Raw genomic sequence first — 23,765 nt, 5'->3', positions numbered from 1 at the left:
GTAAGGGTCCTCTAATAAAGCAGTAAAGGTAAGAAATAAAATAGGTTCTTCTTTTATGACCAGTCAATTTTAATTAAAAATAAGTCTAAGTCCTGGAAGACAAGGAAATCACTGAATCCTAGACATCAGAGCATGTGGCCTGAAGAGAAAGGAACATCCTCAAAGTATTTCTCTTTACTCACTGAAGACACCTTGTAGAGGCTTCTTCACATCTTTATCTTTCCTCAAAGTTTTTGCATTTTTCCCACATCAACATCTTAATTCTGAGCCAGAGACATCTACAATATATTACTGTCACTTAAAATAGCAAGCAGAATATGACAATGACAATGATGGCAAAATCATGATTTAAACCATGGAACTGTCTGAATTTAAACCTGTTGGGAGTTGGGAGTATAGTCTAGCTTCTTGTGGTCCCTTCTGTGGTTCATGAACCTTGTGTTGAAAGGAAAAATAAAAATACTTTGAAGAACAGTAAAAGTTTTGGGTAAATGAAGGAAATATGAGTCAGTCAAAAATATACTGATCAACTGCTAACCTGGTAACTTGCAAGTTCAAACTGTTTATCACTAAGTAACTAATAAATGTCATTTATAACCCTTCACTGTTGCCTCTTATCAGTCAAGCTTTACATTAACTTTTAGCTAATAAGTTTGAATATTATGCAGCAATATTTAATAATAAGTGCAATAGTAGGGCCAAATCATGTGGTTTTTAACAATACTGCTCCTAAATCAGATAGGATACACAAAACCTCCAAAAAAAGAAGTCAAAAGCACTAGTTACTATGTCAACCAAAGGCCTCCATAACTCTGCCTCAGGAAAGCTAAAATGCTTGCAAAAAAAGATCCTGATGACTTTTTTTAGGCATCACTGCTCCCAATTTCCTATGACTATGATGAATCATGTCAAATTATTAAAGGAACCGAGCTTGTATGCAGAAAAAGATGCTGTTAACTGTGAGGGGGGGATGCGTAAGAGGTTGAAGAAAGTTGTGCCATGAATGGAAAGCCATACATCTTCCAGCTTTCATTCTACTACCTATTTTCTAATATCCATTTCTCTCAATCCCAAAAGTCACTCTTCCTAATGCCAGGGGTGAGCCATATATAGCTTATAGGAATCGCAGCAAGTTCTGTATTTCCCATATATCAACAAATGGGCAAGATAAACTTCTCCCACTCCATTCCTTAATCACAGATTCAAATGCCATACAAACTAAATACACTGCTCACATTCAATATACACTTAGTAAACTATCTCCTTTCAGGAGACCTCTGTAGCTCATTCTATACTGACATAAATAGAATGTCTGTTTGTCTATCTCAAGTATCTGCTTTCCCTATAAAGAAAAGGCCATTATCAAACACCTCTATGTCAATGGTAGTGCTGGTTTCTTATATTATAGGCAAAATGCTTTAGTACCAAGACCAGGTCTGGATTGAAATTTATTCTCCGACCATAGGAGAATAAAAAGTTAGTTAAGCTTGTAAGTGCAAACAAAAGAATTAAAGAATTAATTAAAGAAAATTAAAGAATATCAAGAAAATATGCTATTTTTAAAGCATTCTAATACTACACAAATACATTTTGTATGTGTGCTCAGTTATGTCCGACTCTTCCGCAACCCCACGGTCTGTAGCCCACCAGGCTCCTCTGTACATCAAATTTTCTAGGCAAGAATACTGGAGTGGGTTGCTATTTTCTTGTCCAACAAATACATTTTAACAGATACTAATTACAAAAAAAGTTTTTATTACAATGGATTTTAAAAGACTTCCACAAGTCAAGTTTATGTTAGTAAGTTGAAAATATAAATTTGAAAACAAGTAAATTTCACTTTATAAGACATTCTGTAACTCCTATTCTTTACTATTCAGATTAAGATGTTGTTGTTTAGTTGGTTAGTCATGTCTGACTCTTTTGCGACCCCAAGGACTGTAGTCTGCCAGGCTCCTCTACCCATGGGATTTTCCTGGGAAGAATACTGGAGTGGGTTGCCATTTCCTTCTCCAGGATGAAAATTAAGATAATTCATGGTAAAGATGATAGGAACAGATCCACAGACAATCCTTGTAATTATTTAAAAAGCAAAAAGGTCTTAAATATTTTTTCTTAAGTAGAAGAAACATCCAACAAATATTTGTGAAACAAGGAAGGAATCAGTGTCAAAACTGAGCTACAGGAAGTCCTACCCCATATATTCAGCCTAGAACAGAGACAATAAATAGCCTCTAAAACACTGGTTTACAGGAAAATAAATATTCCACAATACATATGGCAAGCCTCGTCCGAGTCCTATTTCCTTTGTTCTTTAGACTCAGTTTCCCACATTACTATGCTTAAAAGCCTTTTCTCAGATGACTCAGTAAAGAATAAACAGGCTGTGAAGTTAAACTAGTTAAAACAATCTCTGAATAAGATACTGACATTGTCTTTTACTCTTGCTTTCACAGAGGTCTGATGAATTCTCTTTGGTCACCTTCTTCAGTCTTCTTATAACCCAGATGAGTACCTTTATCACTCGGATCATAAGCATCACACTGGACTAAACAATCCCCAACCCAAAGGAAAACACAAAAACAAACCATCTCGGGTGGAGCACGGTTGAAAAAGAATATGTCCTTAACTTCTCATTTACTCTCTTCTCTAGCTAACCATTGCCACCCAAACACCACCACAACTGCCACCATAACACACTCCACCCCCCTCAAGACTTGAAACAACTGCTTTAAATTTCTTTTAGTGCAGCAAGCAATAGCTTGTAAAAGGATGCAAACCAGCTGAAACATTTGACAGACAGTGTTAAATACCAGAGAATTCCTATCAACCATTTTACTTTAAAAGGTACTTTGATGTTGGCTATCTTTCATGTACCTCTTTCATGGCACATTAATAAAGAAAACGGAGCTGAAGTAAATCAAGTCCCTAGGTCACATCTAGAATTACAGCACTGTAGGTACCTGATGAAATACGGATTAATGCTGCATGAGTAGTGAATAAATAAAAGCTCTTCTACCCACCAATCAGGCAAGTTTTACAAGTGCTTCTGAACTTTATTCTGCAACTAGACCTGAGACATCTTTAATCCCCTATGCCCCTGAAACCTAATTATCATAATGTGAACCCAAATGTTAGGGTCCCTTCAAAATGCAAGTGCTGTGAAGCAGAAAAGTAATGGGAATTAAGTTGGGTGTAACCTTAGCAATGTACAGATGTGGAGAACTTGAAAGTGGTATTTCAATAAGTTAGGAGAGCGTAACACAAAGATTTAGCCATACAAAATGCCTTAGAATCAAAAGGTGGCCACTCAAAAAAAAAAAAAAGTTTAAAACACAAATAAGGTGGATTCAAAAATTGCTGTTTACAAATAGCAATTTCTGGTCCCAGAATCTTCAAGTTCTATACAACCAAATGAAAAAGATCTCAACGATAAAGAATTCTAGTATCTTTTTCACTGTTTTAATGCCACTGAAATATGAAACAGAGCCATAATATTTCTGCATAACCCAAATAGTTCTAATTAAAAAAATTTAATGTTCCCAAATAATCAACTGAATATATTTTTTCAAGTACTGGTCAAATGTGAGGGACAACAGCAAGCTGTTTAATGCCAAAGAAAAGAGAAAAACATGAATTAGAATAAGCCAGAGTTGACAATCTCAATGTAAAACTCATTCCATTAGTAACCTGTTGATAAGGCATTTACACATCTAATTTACTCTAGGAACTATGATCAAAAAGAAGAGTTAAAATTACATAATATAAACACATTCTTTTCATATTCACAATACACTGGTGTTCACTATAACACAGAATTCAGCATAAACCAGGACTGCATTGGGCTCTAATCCCAGAGATAGGTTATTTACAGTCCCAAAAAAGCTACATTACAACACTATAATATGGTTGCTAACTTCATCTAATACACATTTTTTGAAAAATCAATGTAGTTTTTTTGTCTACCTATTTATAAGCATGAGAATCTTAAAAATATTTTTTCTACTCAATCATGTATCGATAACAAAATAGTGTTTATCTGATGTATGCACTTCAAGAAATAACCGAACCATGTATATATAAAATTGGTGAACTCCACTCTGCTTTCAAGATCACAGTAAAACATGAGCATAGAGGAGGATATAAGAATATAAGACTTTATGTACCCAAACTAATATGGGCAGAGAAAAAATGTAAAACAACTGCTCAAAATATGACATTGTTCCTTCCATTTCTAAAGGTTATCAAAAACACTCAACATTCCAAAGTTCATCAATTCTTACATTAATGTTGAACATATTTAATTTACATTTTTGGCTGTTATAGCAAATAGACTTGTCTAAACAGAACATCTGTTTTGGTTATAATACAGTGTATCTTTGGCAAGAACCTACAATAAAACTAACAAAAACAATCAAGACTCTTTATTGGATCTGGCAACAAAAGCAGATTTGTAACCAAAAACCTTGAGACATGAAATGACCATCACTGGGCTTGAAGCCAGTTCTAATCTAAGTCAATAAACAAAGATGTGCAAGAGTTAAGGGGAGGAGAGGGAAGCTGGGGTAATTCCTGCAGATACTTAAGTTGGACTTGGGGATGCAGAAACACATGGATTACAAACTGCTAAACCATATTTTATTTTGATCAAAAACTGTCAAACTGAATCTGAAACTTAATAGTATTTTAAAACCACACACACACCATAATTATTCATTCCTTATGCCTCCCTTTCCAACATACCTCACTGATATGGTCTCTCTATACAGGTATAATTTTTAAAAATATTTGGCCATTTCAACAACATGAACATAAATTATACTGGATGTACAGCAGTTTTATTTTTAAACTTACTCAATGTCACAAACATCCTAAAAAGTAAGCCTTATAAACAAGAGTCTAGTGTTTATAATAGTCAAAGAAATTGAGGAAGAAATATCAGTAGGTGAAAGACAACAAAACCCTAGAATATCACAGCACATCTTCTCAAGCCATCACTGTACTCTGTCCATGGGATTTCCCAGGCAAGAATCCTGGTGAGGGCCACCACTTCCTTCTCCAGGGGATCTTCCCAACCCAAGTATCGAACCTGTATCTCTTGCATTGGCAGGGGGATTCTTCACCACTAAGCCACCAGGGAAGCCTTTCCTATATCATATCCTTTTATAGTAAACCAGTTGGGCAATTAAACTGTTTTCCTGAGTTCTTTGAGCCACTCTACCAAATCAATCACACCTGAGGAGGGTTTCCAGAGGTTGGGAACGCCAATCTACAGCTAGTCAGTCGGTCACAAATACAAGGTGACAATTGTTTACAGTAGTGTGGGACTGAGCCATTAACCTATGGAATCTAAGCTATCTCTAGGTAGATAGTATCAGAACTGAATGGCAGGGCATCGAGCTGGTGTCAGAGCACTGCCTGTCATATACAGGGGACTATACATGGGGAATTCCCCCAAACTTTGAAATTCGGCGAAGGAATTCAGAAGAATTCAACCCAGTACACAATACATATATGCAACTAAAACAAATATTCATGAAATAATACTTAGCCTTACTATATGAAATGACTATATTTTCTATTGTTTTCTATTTAATTTTTTTTAATGCTGCTAGGACCCACTACTGCCTTCACCTTCCACTAATGGGTTGCAATCTACAATTTGAAAAACACGGCCTTACAGAGCCGTATGACATGGAAAAGATGACAATAATGACACAAGTCTGGATAGCACAGATAAACAAGGACATAAATCCATCATGCTTTACTTCAGCCTGGGTGGTTTCCTTAAAATATATCTCATACATCACACCACACAAATAGAATTCCTATCACTAAAAGACAAGAGTATTTGTTACATCTATGTCTACCAAAAATGTCACTTCTTGTCCCTCTCTATCCACTTACCTTGCTTTTAATTCTCTATATAGAATTTATCACTAATTGACATAGTATATAAACACACACACACACACACACACACACACACGTCCACACATGCGCCCTTATCTTTTCATCTGTTTTCCTCCCTAGAATAAAGGCTTCAAGAAGGTAGGTACCTTGTCTGTCTGTTCACTGCTCTTACTCCCAGCACACAGTACTGCACCTGCCATACAGTTTGGGTAGGAATATACTTTGCTGATTATATGAGAGCACTTCATGTGGAAGAATCCCTCTTGCCCCATGCAAGTGATGGGGCTTCACTAGGACCAACATGTGAATATAAGAAGGAAAACAGACGCAAGAACAAGCATAGGAGAGAAAGAGAATAAAAAGGGGGAGAGCTGCACTAATCTGCTGATCACCTTTCAGAGTAAGGAAGGATGTATGAGCCAGATAGGTCTGCAGGAGGAAGTGGGAGGTTAAGCCTGAAAGAGACCCTGTTTAAGAGGTGTGTGTGTGCTCAGTCATGTCTGACTCTACGAACCCATGGACCATAGGCTGCCAGGCTCCTCTGTCCATGGGATTTCTCCCAGCAAGGATACTGGAGTGGATTGCCATTTCCTCCTCCAGGCCCTTCCCTACCCAGGGATTGAACCTGTGTCTCCGGCATCAGCAGGCAGATCCTTGACCACTGCGCCACCTGGCACACTGCTCTGAGAAGCAAAGGATCCCAGAGAAGAGCAGCCTGCCTGAAGCCCAGGTCAGGAGGAGAGTCATCACCAGAGAAGACATCTGCCAAGTCACAGGGATCGCAGTTCAAGGACTCTATTGGTGAAAATCTCAGCAAACAAAAACAGAAGTTTTTCAAAAACACCCCATAGAACAATGAATCAGCAACAGTAAAGGTGCCACTGAGAGGACTCTATCCTCTAGAGTCTAGAATCTAGTCTAGAACGACTAGGCTTCTTTTCCTTATTCTCAACTCTGAGGACTCAACTTGGAGAAAATTCAACTAGTGAATTAGAGAGGAAGAGAAAAATAACAAGAAGGGAAAAGGCAGAAAGCTATGGCTCCTGCAAAACCCATTAGTAGAGCAGTATTTCCCAGAGTGACGTGGAATTTAATTTATCTCAGGTTTGGAGCTTTGATTATTACACTAGAGAAGATATTATGATTGCTAAAATGAGACTACCCCAATGACTAAAAGGAAATGAAGAAGCTGAGATCTCTCCATTATTTTAGGCAAGAATGAAAAGAACTACTCCAAACACAATTATGGAGCAAAAGAGCAATTCAAAGTTTTCTTCTTGCACTGTTTTGAGTCTATCTCATTCAATTAATCATCTACATATGATAAATATTTGTTGAATGAATGAATAAATAAAGTAAAGTAACTATTAACAGAATAAAATATACTGAAATATTAATATCATTCTCTGAGTGGTGAAATTACAAATTATTTTTATTTTCCTTCTCATATTTTCCTGGACTTTTCAAAACTCTTCTGAGCAAACTGTTTTAAAAAGGCTAGTAAACTGAGAGAACAATGTCATGCACATATTTCATAAGCATTCATACCCAGAGGAAACAGGAAAAAGAACCAAATAGTTCTTAATCTAAAAGCATAAACTGAGGGAATTCCCTGGCAGTCCAGTGATTAGGGCCCGGCAATTTCACTGCTGCAAGTGGCAAGGTCAAAAAAAAAAGAAGTATAAATTGAGATGATTTTAAATGATCATCTTCTAAATCCCACACCAAATTTTAAATTTAAAGCAGATTAAGGACAGAAAATTAAGTAGTGACCGTGTTGCCAGTAATAGGGAAAACTGGTTAGCTGGATCAACGGTTTACTGAAAACAAATGCAAACACTAGATATAATACATCTTCTTAAATGCATAAGTAAGTTGGCAAAAAAAAAAAAAAAAAAAAAAGAGAAAACGAAGAAGAACATAGGAACCTTGATTTCTGAAGCTTACTTTTTACCTGAGGGCATTGCTGAACCAGAGAGCTCTTCAGCTGAAGAGCTTCTCTTCAGCTCTTCAGAAAGCTTCACAGAATTAGAAGATTAGAAGACAAAACCAAGGGTCCACCTGGGTTTTAGATGGTATTAACAAATGATTCCTCCAACTAACCTCCCACATATAAAGCTGATATCGAAAAGTGTTAAATCTGCAGTATATGAGTCAAAGTATATCCTGTACCCTAACTCCAGGATATCGCAATGACAATGGACTATCTCAGACCTTGTCACAGGAGAAATCTCTAATGAGAATATGGAAACATAAGCCATCTCTTTTGTCTGCAGCCAAAATTCACACTCCTGGGTGGCCAGCAAAAAAAAGAACAATCAAGCCGAGAATTTAATTTAAATGATCCCAAACTGGTAGTGTCTATAGGAGCCTGACAGAAGGAAATACAAATCCTCCTTGAAGAGACTCACAATCAATCCAGACCTCAGTGAATTCTCACTGACAAAGTTCCATGAAAATAAGGAGTTTTTAATAAAAACTAACAGAACAAAAAAAGGAAACAAAGCAGAAGCAGCAGTAACAACAGACAGCAGAAATAGACTTGCAGGGATTTTAGATATTAGAATTATCACAGACTACAAAATAACAATGCTAAGTATAATTAAGGAAATAAAAGGTTTAAAATATATTTAGGAACAAATAAAAAACTGTAAGATGATCAAGCAGATTTGAAAATAGTTTCTAGATATAAAAAAATAACTGAAATCAAAAATTAAACAGATGGATGTCAAGTCTCTACAAATTACATTATAGAATCAACTCCCAAGCAAAATCCCAGCATGCCCATTAGCAGAAATTCAAAGGCTGATTCTGCAATTTATATAGAAGTGCTGTGGACCTAGAATAGCCAAACAATTTTGAAAAAGAAGTATGAAATTGAAGGGCCACACCATCTAATTTTATCACTTATTAAGCTATACCAATCAGCACTAGTAGTGGTAAAGACACAAAGATTAGTGTAAAGACATATAAGTTAATTAAATAGACAGACTCTAGAAACAGATCCACACATGTATGAGTAGCTGATTTTCAACAAAGATGCCAAAGCAATTCAGTGAGGAAAGGAAAATCTCTCAACAAAAGGTACTGGAATAATCCATAGCCATATAGAAATAAAGAACTTCTTACCATATATAAAAATTAACTTTAAATGAGTCACATACCTAAACAAAAGTTAAAGCTATTTCTAAAACAAAACACACAGGAAAATCACAGTGACTTTAGTTTTTTCAAACATTACTTACATAAAACAAAAGACAAGAACCATACGAAACAAGTTGATAAAACCGGCATCATCAAAACAAAACATTTGCTTTTCCAAAGACCATGTTAAAAAGCAAAAAGAGTGAAGACTGGAAGAAAATGTTTACAAAACATGTATTTATAGGATCTGTACTCAGAATAAATATAAAAATATATAAAATACTCTTAATAATAGAAAGAAAAATAATCCAATTTTTTTTAGTGGGAAAAAGATCTGGACAGATACTATACAAAGAAAATACATGGATGACAAATAAGCAAATAAAGATGCTCAACATCATTAATTGCTGGGGAATGTCCATTAAAACCACAGTGAAATGTCACTACACATCCACTAGGATAGCTAAATTTAAAACACCTCCGGCCAAACCAAGCAGATTGATGAGGATATGGTAAGCTGGAACTCTGATACACTCCTGGTGGGCATGCAAAACAGTAAAAGCACTTCAGAATACATTTTGGCAGTTTCTTAGGTTAAACTATAACTACCATACCACATAGATATTCCACTCCTACTTACATACCCAAAATGAATGAAAGCATTTTGTCCACACAAAGACTTGAACAAGAATGTTCATACAGTGTTATCTGTAATAGCCAAATACCAGCAACAATTCAAATGTCCATCAACAAGTAAATGAACAAACTAATTATGATTTAATCATACAATAGAATACTCAGTAACAAAAAGAACTACTGACAAATATAACATCATGAATGAACCTCAAAATAATTACACTGTAAGACTATATACTATACGATTCCAATTACATACAAGTCTAAACAGTGCAAACTCATCTATAGCTACATAAAGCAAATCAGAGGTTACCTGGAGGAGGGAGGGTTCAGGGAAGGCAGGATGGATTACAAAGGAATATGAGGAAATTTGGGGGGTGATGGGTATGTTCATTATTTTAATTGTGATGACAGTTTCATGGGAGAACACATATGTCAAAACCTAGGAAACTGAAAAAAAAAATATGTGCAGTTTATTATATGTCAATTCTCTCTCAATAAAGCTGAAAAAGTAATAAACAGGACTTCTAGAAGTGAAAAACTACAGCTTCTAGAAATGAAAATTCAATGGATGGGTCTGAAAGCTAAATAAAAAGCTACTGAATTGGAGAAAAGATCTGAATAAAGCAACCAAAAAGCAGCCCAGAGAAATAAGAAATGGAAAATGATATAAGTTAAAAAGCATGGAGGATAGAGTGAGAAGGCTAAGTAGATGTAAACAGAATTTCAGAGGTAAAATGGGACAGAGGTAATATTTGAAAAGTGATGGCTGAGATTTTGAAGAACCAAAAAATATCACTCTACCTATTCAAGAGGCCCAGGAAATTTTAAGTATTAGTAGAACAAAGAAAGCAGTACAGAATGCTACCTAATAGCAAAAAGGAACAATAAACAATTTGATATTTTATTTCTTATCAACATATATATACACCCTTCTGACTGAGTTGTAAATGATAAATTTGAAAACAGAAATGCCCAGAGAGCTTTCATTGGAAAAGACCCTGATGCTGGGAAAGAATGAGGGCAGGAAGAGAAGGGGGCTATAGAAGACGAGATGATTGGACGGTATCACCAACTCAAGGGACGTGAGTTTGAGCAAACTCAGGGAAATGGTGAAGGACAGGGAACCCTGGCGTGCTATAGTCCATGGGATTGCAAAGAGTCTGACACAACTGAGCAACTAAACAACAACAACTGTCTCCTCAGCTCATTACAAACACCATACTAAACATGCCTACAAATAAACATTGAAATTGTGGTCAATATGTCTATACTGATAGGCTTAAAACTAAAGATGCATCAAAGACAGAAAACAATTCAGCTGTCAAATGACAGTAGATGCCAAAAATATAACTAAACAAGAGATTAAAGGAGGGGAAAGTGACAAATATAAGGAGGGAGAGAAAAAGGAGAAAAACAAGGGAAGGGGAAAGTAAAGAGAAAGGGAGGGGGGCGGGGGAAGCAAGGAAATCAGGTGGCTCTGCTGTTTACAAAACCGCAGAGTGGGCAAAGAGAGGTCTGAAGGGAAACTGGCATCCTTCCATATTCAAAACTACCTTGAGGTTATTTCACAGCCTTCTACTTCCTATTTCTGTTATCTAAGCTTACTGAAGTTCTCTCATTAATTTTTGGTTTCTTAGAGAATAAAGCTTCAAAGCAACCATACAAGTAACTGAGAGGATAAATGAGGTTTTGTGACTTCAAAACAAAAAGTCAGAAGACAGAAAGAAAAGTTTCAAGCATGATACAAAACTCGTAAGCCATAAAGAAAAAGATAAATAAACTGGAGGAAGTAAAATATGAAATTCTATAAGAAATAAAGCTCAAATTACAAACACAAAGACGGGGAAGTGATTTGCATGATTTGCAAAAATTGTAACAAACTAATCATTAATATAAAGATATTTACAAATCTGAACAAGATGAGCAATTATGAACAAAATGAAAACTTCCAAAAAGAAAAAAAAAATGGACAAAGGACACAAACAAGCCACTCATACATACACAAAAAATACAGAAACAGGAAATGAATACATAAAATTATATTTGACCTCATTAATAATGATGTGCTTTTCTAAGCACTGCTGCTGCTGCTAAGTCACTTCAGTCGTGTCCGACTCTATGCGACCCCACAGACAGCAGTCCACCAGGCTCCCCCGTCCCTGGGATTCTCCAGGCAAGAACACTGGAGTGGGTTGCCATTTCCTCCAATGCATGAAGGGAAAAGTGTATAAACTTATTTAACCTTCATGATAACTCTGTAAGATGGGTACTTTTATTATTCCACTTTATGCATGATAAAACTGAAATAGACAGATTTATTGGTATGAGAAAATGAAAATATACAAAGTAGGGGAAAGGTTATAACAAATATACAACGATCAAAGTCATTTGTAAATTGCAGATTTTAGGACAGGAACACTAAGAGAAGATGTGAATTAACAGCACTAAATTATGTTTTCCATTTTCTGCTCCCAGGTTTAAAGGGGTCTCATATAGTGTTAATGTTAATATTTAACAATTCAAGTTAGTAAATATTTATTGAGATGCATCTATAAGTATAGAAATACACAATGTGAAGGAGGCAGAGACAAGTAAAACATGGTGCCCTGATTTAAGAAGGTATTCAAGTAGGAGAAACCAGATACAGTACATAAAAACATAAATGTTTCATAAGGAGCTAGTGATTTCTACATTCCAATAAATTTCACCATTACTACACAGAAGGAAACTTTTTTTTTTTTACAAAAGCAGAAACAGGAATTGAAAAAAAAAGAGAGAAAATAATCAAGTGTGATATTTTAAAATGAATGGGAACAAATACTCAGATACTCAAAAAATAATGTGGTATATACTATGGGCCAGAGAATTGATCAAATCATTCTAGCACATACTTAAAACAAATGATACATGTAATACTGTGTGATTTTTTCACAAACACCTCCAACTTTAAACATGTGTGACAAACTAAGCTCCAACATCTTATAATCTATAACTTAATCCAGATTTTTTTTTCCTTTGGTAATTGAAATTGAAGCTTTGGATGACTGTCTCCATAGAAGGTGTAAGTGCCAGAGTTTATTAAGAGAAATGATTGAGACAGAAGTTGGATAGATGGGTCAGAATGCATGAGGTTTACAAGTTACAAGATAGATCATGCTGTTTGTTAACCTATGGCAGGTAAATCAGGGCAAAAGTTGTTAGAAGGAATAGATAAGAAGAAACGTGCTGGTGGATATGTCCAAAAAAGGTTTTTCAGGATAAATAAGTAGCTGACAGAATTATGGGAATGCCCATTAGATTATCTGTTCAGGAATATTAAAAATGACTGCCAAAGAAAGGTTGGAAATTTCAAGTTAAACGTAGCTTGCAATGCCATGTCAAGGCATTGAATGAGAAAACATAGTTTCTTCATAAAGGTATGTTGAACTGGCAAAATGATAACAAAATGAAATTGAACAGCTGATTTTCCTAAAGCTGACAATGTAAATTCTGATGATGTATTTGCATCATTTGAGGATTTCAAAAGCACATAATAAAATACTAGCAAATATATTCCAAAAGTACGTTAAGAGAATTATATACTATGATAAAGTTCACATTAGAACTGCAAAGATGGTTCAATTGTAAGACATCTACTACTTTTGGAACTCACCATATTGATCAAAAGAGGAAAAAAACCTCTTTAGAGAAAATTATGGAAAAATTCTGAAAAAGCATTGTTATCTTTTATTTTTGATTTTTTAAGTAGAATAGGAATCTGTATTTTTAAAACCCTCATAAATAAAGACTATTTCCTTTAAATGATTTAGAAAAATATATAAAAAGGCAGTAACATACTTAAAGGAAATACTAGAAGTGTTCTAATAAAACTAAAGGAGGGAAAAAAACCCACTATCATTACTATTTAATAGCTTTTCAAAGATATTGTATGATACCATTAAAAACAGAAGAAAATAAAAAGGTTTACAACTAGAAAAAGAATTGATAAATTCAATGCCTTTTACAAATGATATGATCACATATTCTCTTGAAATACAAGAAAATGAATTGAAAAACTAATTATAAGCAATGAAAGAATTCTGCACTATGGTTGGGGAACAAAATTAACATGAAAACAGTGCTCCTTTATAGAGATACAAAGTAATATAGTAAAGCAATTCTTAATACAACAAAAAAAGAAATATTAAAGAAAGCTTTAATACTGAATATGGAAATAATTATAAAGAAAATTTTAAAATGTTATTACTGAAAGCAAAAGCATTCTCTATTTCTTTCCATTTTCTGATCTATTTACACATTTATTGCATTTTTAGTACGCCAGGTATTAAAGCATTCCCCACTTTAACGATGAGGGAAACAGAAGACCAGAGAGGCGGAGTAAGACTTCCAAACATGCATAACTAGCACATGGTGACAACAAAAGATAGACGCAGATTTTTCTGGCTCCAAAGCTCACCCTCTTTCTACTACCACACACTGCTGCAAGTTCAAGAAAGGAGAGAATCTCTAGGCAAATTCAGATAAAATCCAACAAGTCTTCACTATTTAATGTCTTTAATGATTTGAAAGTTCTATTTACAATCACTGTAAAGGTATGCAAGATATTTATATCAAATTAATGTGAACATTATTTTGTGAATATTTTGTGAATAGCTGTGAAAGTGCTGCACTCAATATGCCAGCAAATCTGGAAAACTCAGCAGTGGCCACAGGACCAGAAAAGGTCAGTTTTCATTCCAATCCCAAAGAAAGGCAATGCCAAAGAATGCTCAAACTACCGCACAATTGGATTCATCTCACATGCTAGTGAAGTAATGCTCAAAATTCTCCAAGCCAGACTTCAGCAATACATGAACCGTGAACTTCCAAATGTTCAAGCTGGATTTAGAAAAGGCAGAGGAACCAGAGATCAAATTGTCAACATCTGCTAGATCATCAAAAATCAAGAGAGTTCCAGAAAAACATCTAATTCTGCTTTATTGACTATGCCAAAGCCTTTGACTGTGTGGATCACAAGAAACTGGAAAATTCTGAAAGAGATGGGAATACCAGACCACCTGAACTACCTCTTGAGAAAGCTATATGCAGGTCAGGAAGCAACAGTTAGAACTGGACATGGAACAACAGACTGGTTCCAAATAGGAAAAGGAGTACGTCAAGGCTGTATATTGTCACCCTGATTATTTAACTTATATGCAGAGTACATCATGAGAAATGCTGGGCTGGAGGAAGCACAAGCTGGAATCAAGATTGCCGGGAAAAATACCAATAACCTCAGATATGCAGATGACACCATCCTTAAGGCAGAAAGTGAAGAACTAAAGAGCCTCTTGATGAAAGTGAGAGGACAGTGAAAAAGTTGGCTTAAAGCTCAACATTCAGAAAATTAAGATCATGGCATCTGGTCCCATCACTTCATGGCAAATAGACGGGAAACAGTGGAAACAGTGGCTTACTTTATTTTTCTGGGCTCCAAAATCACTGCAGATGGTGACTGCAGCCATAAAATTAAAAGATGCTTACTCCTTGGAAGGAAAGTTATGACCAACCTAGACAGCATATTAAAAAACAAAGACATTACTTTGCCAACAAAGGTCCGTCTAGTCAAGGTTATGGTTTTTCCAGGGGTCATGTATGGATGTGAGAGTTGCACTATAAAGAAAGCTGAGCGCCGAAGAATTGATGCTTTTGAACTGTGGTATTGGAGGAGACTCTTGAGAGTCCCTTGGATTGCAAGGAGACCCAATCAGTCCATCCTAAAGGAGGTCAGTCCTGGGTATTCATTGGAAGAACTGATGTTGAAGCTGAAACTCCAATACTTTGGCCACCTGATGCGAAGAGTTGACTCATTTGAAAAGATCCTGATGCTGGGAAAGACTGAAGGCAGGAGGAGAAGGGGACGACAGAGGATGAGATGGTTGGATGGCATCACCGACTTGGTGGACATGGGTTTGGGTGAACTCCGGGAGTTGCTGATGGACAGGGAGGTCTGGCGTGCTGTGGTTCATGGGGTCGCAATGAGTCAGACACGACTGAGTGACAGAACTGAATGTGAACAAGTTAAACAGAAATCAGAGAAGTTGCCAGAAAGAAACTGAATTAGCTATGTCAGTTCCTAGTCTTACATTCTCAAAAGGACTGAGTGTATCTGTGCAATTCCCAGAATAGGGAAGATTCACAGTACTTCCTAGACTGACCTAACCAACATGAAGGAGAGGGAAAAAAGCTAAAACAGACAGTTCAACCTGATCCTATCCTGAATCATGATCCCATGTCACCTACAGATTGACCCTACCCTTTTAATCCCCTTTGGTTACCCTGAATTTGCTTTTCTAACATCTTGATTATACTCCTGGCACAGAAAAGTGAAAAAAGCAGTGAAAGGGTCAGTTACTCAGTCGGTGCAACTCTTTGTGACCCCATGGACTGTAGTCCACCAGGCTCCTCTGTCTATGGAATTCTCCAGGTAAGAATACTGGAGTGGGTAGCCATTCCCTTCTTCAGGGGATATTCCCAACCCAGGGATTGAACCCAGGTCTCCTGCAATGCAGGCAGATTCTTCACCATGAGCCACCAGGGAAGCCCCTTGGCACAAGGACTAAACTACAATACAATTCCACGTACCAAGGAATACTACACTAAATAAAAGCCCCCCATCTTTTGGCCTATCAGAATGGATCCTAGCACTTTTCTTCCTGTACTGGGTTTTGTTTTTGTTTTCTTGATCCTGATCACATACTTATTAGCTGAATTACATTTTTCAAAAAGCAGTGGAAGATGGCTCTCATGTGTTTTCCCCTAGATATCATCCATTGTAACTATCTTTTCTCACAGAATTAAATTAGCATTCTACCGTACTTTGGAAAAGGGAAAGATGGCTATCTGAGGTTTAAAAGGAAAGTGAGGAGACAATGGTGAATGAAAGCAGAAATTACTACATATCCAGGAGCAGAACTACTACAGATCTAGGTCCCGCTAATCCAAAGCTATTTAGGAGTCAACTGTATGCCTTACAAGATGAAAGCATGTGATGAAGAGACAAACGAGAGAGGAACATCAGCAAAGTTCTCAATTTTTAATACTGACCTTGGCTCTCAGTTCCGAAGACTGACGACTCACAGACATCAAATTGAAACACAAACATTACCATATGTAAAATGTAATAGTTAGCCAGTGAGAATTTCCGTATGACATAGGGAGCTTAAATCCGAGGCTCTGTGACAAACTAAAAGGGTGGGATGGGGTAGGACACAGGAAGGGGGTTCAAGAGGGATGGGACGTAAGGATCTATGGCTGACCTAGGTTGACATATGGCAGAAGACAATACTGTAAAGCTATTGTCCTTTAATTAAAAATAAATAAATTTAAAAAAAGGCTTTTGGAGAAGAAGGCTAAGCTACCCAGTCTACAGCAGCTGGGCCTGGACACTATTCTACTTAGTCACTAGTTAGCTACAGCCCTCATACAATGTACAGCCTGGAAAATCCCATGAATCCAAACCCTAAGTTGCTGAATCTGTAAGCAGTTTTAGGATACTGAAACTCAAATTTCTCCAAGAGACAGACACTTTACATATTCCTGCAAAGCTCTTAAGAATGGGAAGAGTATTGATATATGAGGACAAAAAGATATACATCTTAAGAGAAAGAAGAATTCATCACTGAAGAACTTCAGAAGTTCCCTTGCCTCTCAAAAAAAAAAAAAATCCTAACATCTTTACCAGTAAACGACATCCAGTGGTGCAAAGTAGTTTTTCATTATCAGGTCAGCAAAGTAAGCTTCTGTTTCCCGGCAGGCAGTTCCATTTCCAATCACCACTGTGCTGCAGCTTGAAGAAGAAACAGAATGAAAAAAAGGATGAGATCAAGGCATGCTTATAAATCAATCAGGAGAAAATGGACAGAATGCACAAACAGTATTATATGACGCTCGTATTGTCTCACATATCCAAGCAACCTCTCCACTATCTCACAAGGGCAGTGCAGACTTATGTAGAATAAAAGACACTGCCACTGCACTTGGTATTACAGGAGGTCACTGGAGAAATGTTTTATGGTCACACAGTCTCAACAACAGTCAGCTTTCTCCCCACCTAGAGGTAACCAAATTTAGGCAAGAGTAAGTGAACAGTTCAGTTCAATTGCTCAGTCATGTCTGACTCTTTGCAACCCCATAGGCTGCACCACACCAGGCTTCCCTTTCCATCACCAACTCCCAGAGCTTGCTCAAATTCATGTCCATCGAGTTGGTGATGCCATTCAACGATCTCATCCTCTGTCGTCCCCTTCTCCTCTTGCCTTCAATCTTTCCCAGCATCAGCGTCTTTTCCAATGAGTCAATTCTTTGCATCAGGTGGCCAAAATATTGGAACTTCAGCATTAGTACTTCCAATGAATATTCAGGACTGATTTCCTTTAGGACTGACTGGTTGGATCTCCTTGCTGTAAAAAGACTCTCAAGAGTCTTCTCCAACACCGCAGTGCAAAAGCATCAATTCTTCAGCTCTCAACTTTCTTTATGGTCCAACTCTCACACCCATACATGACTGCTGGAAAAACCACAGCTTTGACTCTACAGACCTTTGTTGGCAAAGTAATGTCTCTACTTTTTAATATGCTGTCTAGGTTGGTCACAGCTTTTCTTCCAAGAAGCAACTGTCTTTTATTTTCACACCTGCAATTACAATCTGCTGTGATTTTGGAGCCCCCCAAAAATAAAGTCTGACACTGCTTCCACTGTTTCCCCATCTATTTCCCATGAAGTGATGGGACCAGATGCCACGATCTTAGTTTTTTGAATGTTGAGGTTTTTTTTTTTCCCCTTCTTTTTTTTTTTTTTTTTTCATTTATTTTTATTAGTTGGAGGCTAATTACTTTACAATATTGTAGTGGGTTTTGTCATACATTGACATGAATAAGCCATGGATTTACATGTATTCCCCATCCAGATCCTCCCTCCCACCTCCCTCTCTACCCAATCTCTCTGGGTCTTCCCAGTGCATCAGCCACGAGCACTTGTCTCATGCATCCCACCTGGGCTGGTGATCTGTTTCACCCTAGATAATATACATGTTTCGATGCTGTTCTCTTGAAACATCCCACCCTCGCCTTCTCCCACAGAGTCTAAAAGTCTGTTCTGTCCATCTGTGTCTCTTTTTCTGTTTTGCATATAGGGTTATCGTTACCATCTTTCTAAATTCCATATATATGTGTTAGTATGCTGTAATGTTCTTTATCTTTCTGGCTTACTTCACTCTGTATAATGGGCTCCGGTTTCATCCATCTCATTAGAACTGATTCAAATGTATTCTTTTTAATGGCTAAGTAATATTCCATGGCGTATATGTACCACAGCTTCCTTATCCATTCGTCTGCTGATGGGCATCTAGGTTGCTTCCATGACCTGGCTATTATAAACAGTGCTGCAATGAACATTGGGGTGCACGTGTCTCTTTCAGATCTGGTTTCCTCGGTGTGTATGCCCAGAAGTGGGATTGCTGGGTCATATGGCAGTTCTATTTCCAGTTTTTTAAGGAATCTCCACACTGTTCTCCATAGCGGCTGTACTAGTTTGCATTCCCACCAACAGTGTAAGAGGGTTCCCTTTTCTCCACACCCTCTCCAGCATTTATTGCTTGTAGACTTTTGGATAGCAGCCATCCTGACTGGCGTGTAATGGTACCTCATTGTGGTTTTGATTTGCATTTCTCTGATGATGAGTAATGTTGAGCATCTTTTCATGTGTTTGTTAGCCATCTGTATGTCTTCTTTGGAGAAATGTCTGTTTAGTTCTTTGGCCCATTTTTTGATTGCGTCATTTATTTTTCTGGAATTGAGCTTCAGGAGTTGCTTGTATATTTTTGAGATTAATCCTTTGTCTGTTGCTTCATTTGCTATTATTTTCTCCCAATCTGAGGGCTGTCTTTTCACCTTACTTATAGTTTCCTTTGTTGTGCAAAAGCTTTTAAGTTTCATTAGGTCCCACTTGTTTATTTTTGCTTTTATTTCCAATATTCTGGGAGGTGGGTCATAGAGGATCCTGCTGTGATTTATGCCGGTGAGTGTTTTGCCTATGTTCTCCTCTAGGAGTTTTATAGTTTCTGGTCTTACATTTAGATCTTTAATCCATTTGAGTTTATTTTTGTATATGGTGTTAGAAAGTGTTCTAGTTTCATTCTTTTACAAGTGGTTGACCAGTTTTCCCAGCACCACTTGTTAAAGAGATTGTCTTTTTTCCATTGTATATCCTTGCCTCCTTTGTCGAAGATAAGGTGTTGATAGGTTCGTGGATTTATCTCTGGGCTTTCTATTTTGTTCCATTGATCTATATTTCTTTCTTTGTGCCAGTATCATACTGTCTTGATGACTGTGGCTTTGTAGTAGAGTCTGAAGTCAGGCAGGTTGATTCCTCCAGTTCCATTCTTCTTTCTCAAGATTACTTTGGCTATTCGAGGTTTTTTGTATTTCCATACAAATTGAGAAATTATTTGTTCTAGTTCTGTGAAAAATACCGTTGGTAGCTTAATGGGTGAATGTTGAGTTTTAAGCCAGCTTTTTCACTCTCCTCTTTGACTTTCAAGAGGCTCTTTAGTTCCTCTTCACTTTCTGCCACAAGGGTGAGGTCCTCTGCATATCTGAGGTTATTGATATTTCTCTCAGAAATCTTGATTCCAGCTTGTGCTTCATCTAGCCTGGCATTTCACATGATGTACTCTACATACAAATTAAATAAGCATGGTGACAATATACAGCTTTGACGTACTCCTTTCCCAATTTGGAACCAGTCTGTTGTCGACATCTGGTTCTAAACTGTTGCTTCTTGACCTGCATACAGATTTCTCAGGAGGCAGATCAGGTGCTATGGTATTCCCATCTCTTTAAGAATTTTCCACAGTTTGTTATGATCCACACAGTCAAAGGTTTTGGCACAGTCAATGAAGCAGATGTATTTCTGGAATTCCCTTGCTTTTTCTATGATCCAACAGATGTTGGCAATTTGATTTCTGGTTCCTGTGCCTTTTCTAAATCCAGCTTAAACATCTGGAAGTTCTCGGTTCACGTGCTTTTGAAGCCTGGCTTGGAGAATTTTGAGCATTACTTGGCTAGCATGTGAGATGAGTGCAATTTGCAGTACTTTGAACATTCTTTAGCATTGCTTTTCTTTGGGATTGGAATGAAAACTGTCCTTTACCAATGCTGAGTGTGGCCACTGCTGAGTTTTCCAAATGTGCTGGCATACTGAGTGCAACACCTTCACAGCATAATCTTTTAGGATTTGGAATAGCTCAGTTGGAATTCCATCATCTCCACTAGCTTTGTTCACAGTTTTCATTCTTAAGGCCCACTTGACTTCACACTACAGGATGTCTGGCTCTAGGTGAGTGAGTGATCACACCATCAGGGTTATCTTAGTCATTAAGATTGTTTTTCTATAGTTATTCTGTGTATTTTTGCCATCTCTTGCTAATATCTTTTGCTTCTGATTGGTCCATAACATTTCTATCCTTTATTGTGCCCATCTTTGCATAAAATGTAATTGAAATGTAATGTAACTGAATAAGAGAACATTCTAAGCCATAATAAAGAACTATGACTGAATTACATCATATGTTTTCAAGTAATTTCTGAAGCTTCTGCTGCTGCTAAGTCGCTTCAGTCGTGTCCGACTCTGTGCGACCCCTTAGACGGCAGCCCACCAGGCTCCGCCATCCCTGGGATTCTCCAGGCAAGAATACTGGAGTGGGCTGCCATTTCCTTCTCCATCTGAAGCTTCTAACTACTGCCAAATCCATTCCTCAGATCTATGAAAAAGAAAGAAAGAGAGGGAGGGAGGGAGGGAAGAAGGAAGAAAGGGGAGGAGGAAGAAAGAGAAAGAGAAAGCCCAAACTGAAGAATTAAATGGTCACTTTTGCTCATATTATTAACTTTGTTTAGTGAAGGCTGCAGAAGAAGGGGACAGCATTCCTCCAGGCTCCAAATAACAGAATTCTCTGGCAATTTACCCCAGCATGGTTTTACACAGCTCCTTTTCTCACATCAAGGCACTTCCCTTGATACCCCCCTCCAAATTAGGAACTTCAAAGGTTATCTCTGATTGGCTGAGCCACTAAAGTACTCAAAAGGTTACTTATTTTCATACTTGAAATTCAGCAAGAGCCTCTTTATTTTCTCTGCCTCTCGGAAGCCTTGTCCACAATGCAAGTATACCACGTCAGTATGAAGTATCTGACCTTAGGAAAAAATAAAAGGAATAAGCCATTTTGTAAGAAATTATGAAACATAAAACACCACTGATTTGATTAAGCAAGTTGAAACTGAAAAGCAAACTGATTTATCTTTTTTTAAAATGCAGTCTGAATCTTTCTTTTTATATATATATGTGTGTGTGTGTATATATATATTTTTTTAATTTATTTATTTTTAATTGGAAGATAATTACTTCACAATATTATGCTGGTTTCTGCCATACATCAGCTTGAATTAGCCATAGGTATACATACGCCCCTCCTCTCCTGAACCCTGCCTTCACCTCCCACCCAATCCCACACCTCTAGGCTGTCCCAGAGCACCGGTTTGAGCTCCCTGTGCCACTCAGCAAACTCCCACTGACTATCTGTTTTACATATGGCATGTATGATTCCATGCTACTGTCTCAATATTCTTTAATCAGATACTGCCGTAAGGACTCTGAAATTTTGATACTTTCAGAGTTACTAGGACTCTGTTTTGCTACACAAAATCATTACTAACTAGATAATATGCCATGACACCTAAAAGAGAAATGATTTTTAAAAATACTTAACATCAAAAATAGTAAAAGCTAACATTTACTGAAAATTTATTATATATCAGAGTGTTATAATACTATTCTATTTCTTCCTTTGGGTTATAGATATGTAAATTTCTTGACCTTGTGTAAGTTTTTTAGCTACGTATTTGTGAACTGTGATCTGTTCTATACTAAACAATATTTCAGCCAGAAATACATTTTAAAATATGAGGGTAACTACCTAAAGAAGAGATGTTATCAGCTAAATGACCAACTTAGGAAGTTAAGAAAAGGCCAGTAGAATAATCTCAAAGAAAGTGTAAGGAAGAAAATGATAAAAGTTAAAAAAGCAGAAATAAATGAAACAGAAAAAAAGAAAACTCATATAACAGAGAAGATCAATGAAGTTTAAAATTAAAAATCACCTGTTAAGAAAAATACATAAATTTAGCAATACCAATCAAGAAAACAAGATGACATAAATAAATTATATTAGAAATGAATTTAGAAGATGCAGAAACATTACTATAAAATCTTTATGTTAATTGAGATTAGAATAAATTCTGGAAAAGTCTTAAAACAGACTGAAAATATATATGTGTATATGCATGTATATATGTATGCATAAAATTCTAAAAAGAACCATCCTATAAACAATACAAGCACAGTAAAGGATAAAAGCCATATGAGAGCTCAACAAATGCAGGAAAAAACACTGACAAAATATACTAGCCATTTATTAATACTATAAAAATACATAACATAAAAAAAGAACAACTGGGACAGCAAAATAAAAAACCCATGAATATATTTACTAAAAAATGTATCCCCACAAAACCCAAAAGATGAGCAAGTGGGAACAATGAACCAACAACTACCAAGGCCAATGTGTATCAGCATTTCTATCAGACGAGGCAGAGAGAAACAATGGAGAATCTCGTGGATCTGAGATCGGAAAAAGCCTCAAAATATCAGAAGGTACTTCCCTGGAAATCAAAACTGGCTCATTTGACACCAGGAAGTAAAACTGGAAGACTTTTGCATACTCTAATTTATAGGTCAGTATAAACGTTGCAGAGTAAGTTCAGAAATGATTGGAAAACTCTGATCTCTGAACTCTTGAATCTAACCTGTAGGATATTCAAGACAAAATGTCACAGTGAGAAAAAGCTGTAGAGAATCGTATCCACACTGGGCTTCCCTAGTGGCTCAGATGGTAAAGAATCTGCCTGCAATGCAGGAGACCTGGGTTCGATCCCTGGGTTGGGAAGATCCTCTGGAGGAAGGCATAGCAACCCAGT

At 36.8% G+C, this 23,765-nt stretch overlaps 1 protein-coding gene across 3 annotated transcripts in view; it reads right to left on the bottom strand.

Annotated features, from left to right (window-relative positions):
- The window catches only part of SRBD1 (S1 RNA binding domain 1), a 228,280-nt gene that overhangs the window by 143,130 nt on the left and 61,385 nt on the right, over nucleotides 1–23,765 (bottom strand). For all 3 annotated transcript variants that reach the window (XM_043918107.1, XM_043918108.1, XM_043918109.1), the window contains exons 13-14: nucleotides 21,835–21,925; nucleotides 17,417–17,524 (exon numbers count right to left, since the gene is read on the bottom strand). In XM_043918107.1, the coding sequence (XP_043774042.1) occupies nucleotides 17,417–17,524; nucleotides 21,835–21,925 (199 nt within the window). The remainder of the gene's footprint in view (nucleotides 1–17,416; nucleotides 17,525–21,834; nucleotides 21,926–23,765) is intronic.

This window comes from Cervus elaphus, chromosome 11 (genome assembly GCF_910594005.1).
Source record: "Cervus elaphus chromosome 11, mCerEla1.1, whole genome shotgun sequence".
In the NCBI taxonomy this organism is placed as follows: Eukaryota; Metazoa; Chordata; class Mammalia; order Artiodactyla; family Cervidae; genus Cervus; species Cervus elaphus.
Note: the sequence above shows the minus strand (reverse complement) of the source record. Positions and strands in the feature narration are given on the sequence as shown.